The sequence below is a fragment of the Carlito syrichta genome, unplaced genomic scaffold, assembly GCF_000164805.1.
Source record: "Carlito syrichta isolate Samal-C Ts95f unplaced genomic scaffold, Tarsius_syrichta-2.0.1 Scaffold317674, whole genome shotgun sequence".
Classification (NCBI taxonomy): domain Eukaryota; kingdom Metazoa; phylum Chordata; class Mammalia; order Primates; family Tarsiidae; genus Carlito; species Carlito syrichta.
Genome location: NW_007261770.1, coordinates 397,244 through 408,331, shown reverse-complemented (window position 1 = coordinate 408,331; position 11,088 = coordinate 397,244). Strand labels below are relative to the sequence as shown.

The window sequence follows — 11,088 nt, the reverse complement described above, 5'->3', positions numbered from 1 at the left end:
TAATATGTAACCCTCAGGAGACTATCTTATTCCTGATTTCTAAACTATGGAATGATTGACTCAAAGTAAAACTGAAGAAAAAAGAATATGCAATAGCTCTTTGTACTTGGGTGATTTTTCTGAGATGCCATAGTCATCATTACTATTATAATCCTCTGCGTCAGTCTCATCATTTTCATCATCAACCCTCACCATAATGATGTCAAAATCAATGTGAAGAAAGTTTTTTTCATAATAGAATAAATTATTCGATTAAAAATTCCATTATTTAGAAAAGGGTGTTTTGTTGAGGACCGATTTTTAAACTAGTGAGAAAATGTCTAAAATAATAATGGAACCATTTTGTTTGGTTCCAGCTAAATTATGTGTCCTCTCAATTCCTTTGCAAGGAAGTCTGGGACAAGTTTTGGTAATATTTCCACTATTAGGTAATAGTTATATTCTTCTTAGACAGGCATGCCCTAAATTATAGATAAAAATTTGATGAAAGACACCCAGGAATTCTTTCCACATCAAGTTACTACATGACTTATTTTTCTTTCTCACATATAAATCATTTTAGTTACCTTATTATCCCTTCATTAGGAAAGATGTACATGAACACAATCTCAGTTCCAGTATAAACGTCTGAAAGTGGGGTTTTACCATCAGACAGTCAAACTCTGCATCCACATGGACACTTTTCTCAGACTAGCACACGTCTTACAAGATTACAATCATTTATCAGGGGCTTTGTCCCCCATGGGTCTTTGTCCTTCCTAGGGCAATTTACCCTCTCCATCTCCACCTACACTTTTATCATTGATGTTTCTCAACTATTCAACATTCTATCCCTTGGTGAAACAACCACCCAATGGATGGTGTCCTGTGAAAGCTATGGATGTTTTAAATATTTTCAAAATGAGACTTAATATTCATTCTAAAACATATATGCTAGGTATGATATCTACTTAATTTTCCTTGGCATTTATGATTATACATTTACTTGTGTGTATACATGTATGCATATGTGTGCATGTGTCAGGGACCAGCCCGACCTAAGGGGAGTTGCACCTGCTCCAGGGAATCAGGACGTGGCGAGAAGAAACAACTCGGAGGCTGTTTTTCTGGGATCAGTGTGATCAGGACTGAGTCCAATTTTATTCAAACTTTTTCCAGCTTATATACCATTTTCTATAACCTCCAGCAGTATGGCAAATACCTGCTGGGGGCTTATAGGTCTCATGATGCATAAAGTACTTCACAAAAGATTTTTGCTTAAGGTAACAAATAACAATCAAAATTCCATGATGCATATCATGTTTCACAAAGCTTACATCAAGATAAGAAGTGTATGATTTCAGTAATAGTTTTGCTAACTGTTTTCTATAATATTTAATGATTAATCTGTATATTTTAAGCTATTCTTATTTTTACCTAATGTAAAATCTCCTATTAATTTTCTATGATTTAACAAAACACTCAAAATCTATACTATTTATTTTAATGTCCAGCACTAAAAAATATTTGTCAGGGACACTGGTGCCAGAGCCCTCTATTAAATGCTAAATAGTGAGAAGCAGAGAACGCTAACAACAGTGTTTGACAAACCCAATGTGTACTTTACCATTGAAGTCTGCCAGACACTGAAGTCGACACCTTAAAGCAAAAATCCAAAGTGCAAAAGAATATCCAGAAATAAGTAAGAGTACTTTGGTTTTACTCTCCAACAGGCCTGTAACTGGGTTTCATTACTACCATACACAGACATATTAGAGGGCAAATTCCAAGCAGAAGGAAGTGAAGTAGCAAGCACAGGTTCACATAGTGTTATATGTAGATAACTGAACTGTGTGTATATATATATATTTCTAAACTTCCTGATAGAAAATTTGATCTAAGTGAATAAGTCAAACAGTGGTTGTCACACTCTTGGACAAGGAAAAGCACCATTGTCATGATGATGGTCAGGGGCTGAGGCAAACTGAGAGTCTTGACATGTAGTGAAACTAGACACATTCTGCCTGGCTAGAGGCAGGAAAACAAAACTATTAAAACAATTTTGGTTGCTAATCTTTAGCTATCAGGACAAACTGCTTACAGAGTGCTTACAGGAACAAAGCCTGCATGGTTACTTCTGAGAAACAGAGACTTAACAATGGCTCAGAGAGTCAGAGAGAAATGGAAACTTAAAGTACAGAATGTTTTCTGCTGTAAGGCCTTACCCAAAATTTTAGTCTAACAGTGTAAAAGGTTTACTTCTAAATAATATAAGCTTGTATGTCACATATACAAACTGGTCACTATTCATATACCAGCACTATAGGTGTCACTGATGCTTTTGTGTCAAAAGCAGATCTCCAACATGGGCCTTCATAGGCCTCAACACTATAACTATAGATGTTGGCTCCCAACATGCATTTACACATTCTTCAAGACAAATATTTTAGATAGCATAAAATTGACTCTAATTTTCATTTACAAGGGGATCACTCTACAACATAACAACAGAGTCCAAAATTATCTCTCTACAGGAAATAACTGGAAAAAAGTAAAAAATATTGTAATATTAAGGTATTTGATGTCTGTTAACAAACACAGTAATCTTGGAGATGTGGAAAATAAAGAAATACTCTGACAAATGCATGCTGAGATAAGAATTAAGTGCTTTCAAGTTATAACAGGGTGGGAACTCAGGTGGAATCCTGTGGATTTAGAGAAAAGAAATAGGACTGGGATCCCAACATGCCAGAAAGTGCAAAGGTCACATGCATACAGAAAGATGAACACATTGTTTATGGTGAAATCCACTATTGTCAAGAGGAACACTGCTCTTGAGTAAAGTGCAGATCAGTGTGGGAAACAGGCAATTTGCACAGGTGAACACACAGAGAACTTTTCTTAAAATCTGTAACTTTTCCAAAATATACAAAAAAGTATCATCACAGTGTGGGTAAAATAGATATTATAGAAATGGAAAAGCAAAGGGACTCCAAAAGTCAATAGAATATACCAAAAACATGACTGAGGGTGTTGTAGAAACAGTACCTAGAGTTTACACAAGGGGTGACCCAAACAAAACATGAATTTATTTATTGAAATAATTGTTGACTAGGCTCAGTGACTCAGCCTGTCCCAGCAATTTGGGAGGCTGTGGCAAGTAAACTCCTTGAGTTTGTGGGTTCAAGACCCACCCGGGCAACTCTGTGAGAAACTACATTAAACAAAAAATTAGCCGGGCGCTGAAGTACATGCCTATAGTTCTGGCTACTTGGAAGAATGAGGCAGAGGGATCACGGGAGCCTGGCAGGTTGAGGCTACAGTGGCCAAGAGTGTGCCACTGCACTCCATTCTGGCCTACTGAGTGAGAATCATTCTAAAAAAAAATAATAAAATGTTTTTTATTTATTCTAACATGTTTAAACTTAAGTCTCCTTTGGAGTATTTTCTATTGAATATATTTCCTGCGAAGCTTTTTCCATCATTCAATAGAATTTTTGTAGTAGTAAATTTTGATACTTTTAGACAGTTTTCCCTGAGCTTCTCTGATGCAGGAAGGTGACAGCCCGTGGTTATTGTTACAGCCCTGATAACACATTATCTGTCTTCATTGCATTACTATGAAATTTACTATGGACCTGAAAAGACTGTGCTTGCTTAATCAGTCACTCTTACCACATCTTGGTCATGTTTTCTGCCATTGACAACCAAAATTCCCAGCAATATAACCCAGTATACACCACAAGCTTCTAATTTGTTTTATTTTTATTTTTATTTTTTTATTTTAAAGATGTGAGGAACAATTCAGGTTAGGTATTCAAATGTTCATTATGCAGGTACCCTTGTTGATGAGGTGTTGCCTCCTTCCTCTGGCAGTTTCCCACTACTGCCAATCCCTTTCTTATAGTATTATGATAATTTTTTAAGGTCTGCTTATGAGTGAGAACATATGGTACTGTGTTCATTGTTTCTCTGATAGTTCACTGAGTATGACAGACTCCTAATCCATTCAAGTTGCAGGAATGGTCATGTTTGTTGTTCTTTATGGTTGCATAATATTCCACTGTGTATATGTACCACATTTTTTTATCCAGTCCAGCTGGGATGGGCAGTATGGTTGTTTCCATGTTTTTGCTATTGTGAATAGAGTTGCAACAAACATACGTGTACAGGTATCTTTATGGTAGAATGATTTGAGTTCCTCCTGGCATATTCCCAATAGGAGAATTACTTGGTCATATGGACAGCCAATTCCTAGTTCTTTCTGAAGTCACCACACGGTCTTCCAAAGAGGTTGTACTAGATTGCATTCCCACCAGCAGTGTAAAATTGCTCCAGGTGGAAATGTAAACTAGATAAAAGGAATGCCTATTATTATAGAACTATTGTTTTACTACAACACTGTGAGATAAGGAATGATAACACTGTATGGCAGCTGTGAAAATTGTTAAGTTCAACAGAATGATGGAGTCCAGAAAGGTCTTCATGGAAGTGCGTCTGTATTGGTATGTTGTCTAGACATGTCTGTACTTTTTTAGTAGTAAGTAGGAAAATCTGAACTGGGGGGATAGATACGGAAGCATAAGGAATTACCAAAATGCAGATACTAGCTTTCCTCATAATGAAGAAGAAATAGCATATTTGAATGGTATGCTAGTAAAATAACTATGAAATGATAAAACAGATTGAATGATTCCTCATCATAGGTGTCTCTTAGTGCTACCACACCCACAGATTTTATAACGAAGATGCAAGTGATAAGGCTTGTTTCAAAGAGACTATTAGGGACAAAAGAGACTGTAAGGAGAAAGATCAACACTTGAAAGGGAAATTGCCTGAATTTAACTTCTGAAGCACATCATTGTAGATCTGATAAGCAATTTATGAAAAGAAAAATTCAACATGCTTCTTATGAAATATCTAGCTCGTGTTTGAACATGAAAGCAGAATTGCTCACAGCTTTAAAAAATCATCTCCTAACTACACAAAAACAAACAAAAAAGCAACCCTGTCTAAATAGGATTCAAGAAGTGATCAGGTCAGTCCTATGCAATACCAGAAAAATAAAGGCTTACAACTTTATTATAAAACATGGCACTGTGAGCATTCTACTGATAATTATGTATATGAAATTCTGTCATGAACAAAATAAGACAAAGCTTATGCCTAATTAAATTTACAAATGTTTTTCTACTAAATTGACAGTCAACAAAATGAAGAACAATGTTCATTGCAAATAAATTCCGAAAAAAAAGTAACCAACAAAAATCTTGCATATATAAGAATCTTTTAAAAAAGTAAAAAATGAGCCGGGCTCGGTGGCTCAGCCTGTAATCCCGCGCCTTTGGGAGGCTGAGGTGAGTGGATTGCCTAAGCCCGCGGGTTCGAGACCCGCCTGGGCAGCGAGACCTCATCTCTACAATAAATCAAAAAATCAGCCGGGCGTGGTAGCGCATGCCTGTAATTCCAGCTACTTGGAAGGCTGAGGCGGAAGGATCGCCGGAGCCCAGCAGGTCAAGGCTGCGGTGGCCGGGAGCGGCCACTGCACTCCAGTCTGGGCGACCGAGTGAAACTCCAACTCAAAAAAAAAAAAAAAAAAAAAAAAAAAGTAAAAAATAAGAAACAATCAAGTTATAAAACTGGAAACATTTGGTGCACAGTCCCTCGAAGATATACAAGTGCCACAAGAAGAATGTCTACATCATTTGTCGTTAGAATTGATATGGAGATGACATGAGACATCACTACACATTTTTTACCCTATTTTTATTATAAAAATGTGGAGTACAAATTAGGATTAAGTACACAAATAATATATATGAAGGTAAAGCTTGGCCCTCCATCATGTCCCTGGTGTAGGATAAGGTAACCTTTGTGTTATTACATAACCCCATTTGTCCCTTGGCAGTGTACCACAGATTCACTTTTGTAGATGGCTCAATTAATAATAAATATTGATAGCAGCAGTGTTTGTCAACATGGTGGGTCCTACAGTCTAAAATATTTCTCGTGTAATGCAAAGTGAAACATCCCCTCTGGGATATAATGAACACCTTCTCTTAAAGTTAATAATGTCCTCAACACATAACCCAGAAATCTACTCTTGATTATTTGCTACAAATGAATAAAGTGACATTTTTACAGATTTGTAGTCAAACATTTATAAAATTTATAGATGTTAGACACTAGAAGCTGGGCATGGTGTTTCAAATCTGTAATCCCAGCCCTTTGAGAGGCCAAGTGGGTGGATTGCCCAAACACATGATTTTGAGATCGGTCTGTGCAACCTGGGAAGACTTCATCTCTACACTCAATCAAAAACATTGCAGGGCATGGTATTGTGCACCAGTAGTTTCTGCGATTTGAAAGAGTGAGATGGAAGGTTCACCTAAGCCCAGGTGGTCGACACTGGGTGGACATGAATGTGTACTCCCACCTTGGCAACAGAGTGAGTCTCCAACTCAAGTAGAAAAAAAAACTAGAAACACTACAAAAGTTTTTAAATTTTAAAGGATCCATGACCTAGAACAACTTAATATTTTTAAGTAACAGCAATGAAAAATTATTGATGTGCACATTACAGTTGAATTTCCAGACATTATGCTGACTGAGAAATGCCAGGCTCTTACCATCAGAATAATTTCCAGCTTTCCCCCCTCCTCGATTCTTCCAAAAGCTAGAGGGCCAGCAGATTAATCTCTACCTCCAATGCATTTATTTAAAATTTACATTTGATGAATATTGATACATGTGTCATTCTTGAGTTTCTTCTCCACAGGCACATGATATTTTGATAGTTTCATAGAATGAATAAAGAGCAAGTAGGAATATTTAGGGTTCCTCTTTTTCTTTGTGATATTTAGAATTTTTACTACTTATAGAATTTTCATGTATTTGTGCTGCAAATATTTCAGATATCACTTCTTGCTATAATGAAATATGCAATTTATCATTGTGAACAATAGTCACTCAACATTCCATTAATAGTGACAACATCAGAACTTATTTATTCTATCTAAATATATGTTTCTGAACAGTAATTTGTGGAGATGGTTGTACAAGACAATGCATGTGTCAATATTCATCAAATGTAAATTTTAAATAAAGCTTATTACATGACAACTACAACTCAGTATGTTTGTTACACATGAAAAATACCAGTAGATTAACAAAGAGCACTTAAACATAAATAAATATACCTAAAATGAAAGACACTGCTTAAAACACACCTACATGAGTTCTAAGCTTCTCTACATTTTAAAGAAAATTGGAGGATGTTGTAAAAGCAAAAACTGTTCTCATTGTAGAAAAGTAGTTCAGTAATCCAAACTATTAAAGACAGAGCCTCTTGGACTAGGTTGAGAAAATTGGTTATGGCCAGGAATGAGAATCACAGGCTCAGGCAGTGTACTATCATCAAAATATGCTCCTGGACAAATCACACAACACCTCCAATCTCTTTGTTTTCCAGTGTTACAGTGGAAAATTAAGGTAACGTTGAAAAACAAGATACATCTTTAGTGTACAAATGTAAAAATAAGACAACACATATTACTTTTGTTACCAAGAAATTACATAGTAAGAAATCACATATTTAAAAATACTTTCATTGAAAATGAACTCCTCCAGGTTCTTCTCATCTGCACTGGAGGATTACCTCTCTAAGCCAACCCACCCAGAGCTTGTTATATAGCAGGAGACATGCAAATAAGACCCTCAATCTGAGTAATGAAAACCAGGCCAGCCCCGACTCTCCAGCTGTGGGAGAGGAGCCCAAGCCCTGGGATTCCCAGGTGTTCCCATTCAGAGACAAGGCCTGAACACAGACAACTCACCATGGAGTTTATTCTCAGCTGGATTTTCCTTGTTGCTGTTTTAGGAGGTAATTCATGGAAAACTTTACATATTAATTTTGTGAGTGGAAATGAATGAGAGAAACAGGAGACATTTGTTGCAGTTTCTAATCAAGACATCTCTGTGTTTACAGGAGTCCATTGTGATGTGCAACTGGTGGAGTCTGGGGGAGGCTTGGTCAAGCCTGGGGGATCCCTGAAACTCTCCTGTGAAGCCTCTGGATTCACATTCAGTGATCATAGCATGGGCTGGGTCCGCCAGGCTCCAGAGAAGGGGCTTGAGTGGGTCTCATCCATTAGCGGTGATGGTGGATACACACACTATGCAGACTCCGTGAAGGGCCGATCCACCATCTCCAGAGACAATGCCAAGAACCTGCTGAATCTGCTAATTAACAGTCTGAAAGCGGAGGACACAGCCATACATTACTGTGTGAGACACACAGTAAGGAGATGTCAGAGTGAGCCTAGACACAAACTTCCCTGCATGGAGTTTGGGTTGAAATCAACTGCAGGTGCTAGGCAGGATTCATTGATCAGAATCAAGTCCAGAGGCAGCTGAAAATGGAGGTTAAGGACTGGTTTCCTGTCAGGGTTTGTGATTTCCTCCCCGCCTGAGAGTTTCCCCAGGGAAACTCTCTAATTTTAGATGTCTGTTTCTGTCAAAGTGATCTCTATATAGAAAAGAGGTCATTGTTATACGAGGATATATGGTCTCTCACAGACACAAAATTCAGATTTCAACTCAGAGAGAAGGTAAAACCTTAACCACTGACTCCATGGTGAGAGTCCTGAGGAAGCCCAGGGAGAACACGGAGTTTTTTCCAATGATCTCAGGGCAGGTACTTCTGTAGAATTTTCTGGTTGGGACAATATCTAGAGATTCTTTGTTCAAAATGGTGTGTGGAAGTGGAATTGATCTGTGCAAACAGGCACAGTGTCACCCTTTTCACCAGTAGATTTAGGAAGACCTTGAGCATGTAGTCAGAATCCAAATGAAGTCAACTGTGTTAAAATCCTGACACATGGATTCATGGAAGGTCATGTAGAGAGATTCCGACACATATTCCTGATTAACAAGAACTATCCGAAAAGACTGTAAAACCACAGCATTGCACAAAGGCCATTCTAAACTTACCATAAATTATCTGTTAGGACAGGTGCACAGACAGACACGACTGGCCCAAGCCTGGAATGATGCTACACTTTTTATGGGTTCTTGATGCCTAAAATAATTATCACAAAGCAAACATGTACCCCTACACATTTCTTCTTTAAAGTCCTAAGGATTGACAGACTGGAGTCTCTGCTGCATTTGTTGTCAACATTGTATAGTTAGTCCCTTTCAGTAAGTTTTAAAAGTTGCCTATGTCTGATGTTTCTGTAAAAAATAATCCAGATTGAAGACTACAAACAGTATCTTAGGAATATTTTGTAAGATGGCAATCTAATACAATCTTGAAAGTTTGGACATTGTGGATGAGTGTCTTAAAATATCGTGCTGTGTTTACGTATAATAGAATAGAGTCTAATATTGGAGAATGAATTTGAAAATACAAGTCTTTTTTTTTCTTTTAACAATGTGGAGTAAATTTTAGGGTTAGGTCTACAAATGTTGATTATACAGGTACACCTGTTATTGAGGTATGCCACTCCCTCCATTAGGAGTTTCCCTCAACTTCCAATCCCAAACCCATCCCCTGAGAGTTTCTGGCTATTTCCAATCCCCTTCTTATAGTATTTAATTGTTCAACATCTGCTTATGAATGAGCACATATGGTCTCTGTTTTTTGTTACTGTGATAGGATACATCACTGAGTATGATCAATTCCAAATCCATCAAGATACTGCGATGTCCACATGTTAGTCTTACGTTATGACTGTACAATATTCCATTGTGTAAATGTACCACAATGTTTTATCCAGTCCAGCTTTGATGGGCAACATGTCTGGTTTCATGCTTTTGCAATTGTGAATAGAGCTGTAACAAACATACGTGTGCAGGTATCTCTTTTGTAAAATGATTTGTGTTCCTCTGGATACATTCCTAATAGGGGGTTGCTGGGTCATATGGAAGGTCAATTTCTCATTATTTCAGAAATCACCACCCTCTTTTCCATAGAGGTTGCACTAGTTTGCATTCCCATCAGCAATGCAGATTGGCTCCCTTTATGCCACATCCGTGCCAGCATCTCTTGTTGATTGTTTTTATTAATGATGGCCACTCTTACTGGGGTTATGTGGTGTCTCTATGTGGCTTTGATGTGCATTTCTCTGTTGATGAGTGAGACTGAACACTTCTTCATGTGTCTGTTGACTGCCCATACAACTACTTTTGAGAAATATCTATTCATGTGTTTTGCCCACTTTTTAAAAACATTTTTTATTATAAAATTGTGAGGTACAGTTAAGGATTAGGTATTCAAATGTGCATCGTTCAGGCACCCTTGTTAATAAGGGGTGTCTACTCATCCCCAGACAGATATTGGCTACCATTAGTCCCACCTCCCTTCCCCTCCCTTCACCCCCCCCATAGTTTCCCACCATTGTCCATCCTTTTTTTAATAGTACTATGGTAGATGTTCAAGGTCCACTATATGAGTGAGAATATGTGATACTCAGATCTTTGTTTCTGTAAGAGATCACTCCGTATAATAGACTCTAGTTCCATCTTGGTTGCTGCAAAAACCATGAATTTGTTCTTTTTATGGTTGCATAGTATTGCATCTTATATATGTATGACTTTTTTTTAATCCAGTCCTCTTTTCATGGACAGCATGGTTGGTTCCAGGTTCTTGCTATTATGAACAATGCTGCAATAAACATATGTGTGCAGGTATCTTTTTGATAGAGTGACTTGAGTTCTTCAGGGTAATCCCCAGTAGGGGGATTGTGGGGTCATATGGGAGGTCAGTATTTAGAGATTTTAGGAATCGCCACACCACTTTCCACAGAAGTTGCACTAGCTTGCACTCCCACCAACAGTGTAGAAGTGTTCCCCTTTTCCTGCACCTTCTCCAGCAACTGTTATTTTTTTTAGTTATTGATATTGGCCATTCTGACTACAGTTAGGTGGTATCTCAGTGTGGTTTTGATTTGCATCTCCTTGATGATTAGTGAGGTTGAACATTTTTTCATGTGTCTGTTGGCTGCTCGGATGTCTTCATTTCTGTTCATGTCTTCAAGTGTCTGTTCATATCTTTTGCCCACTTTATAACGGGGTTGTTTGTTTTTTTCCTCTCAGCATGTTTGAATT

General features: G+C 37.6%; 1 gene segment (V, D, J or C); it reads left to right on the top strand.

Moving 5' to 3' along the window:
- The first annotated feature begins 7,741 nt into the window (after positions 1–7,741).
- LOC103277409 lies at positions 7,742–8,394 on the top strand. The segment is given in 2 exon segments: positions 7,742–7,861; positions 7,967–8,394. Coding segments are annotated over 2 exon segments (474 nt in total).
- Positions 8,395–11,088: the final 2,694 nt, after the last annotated feature.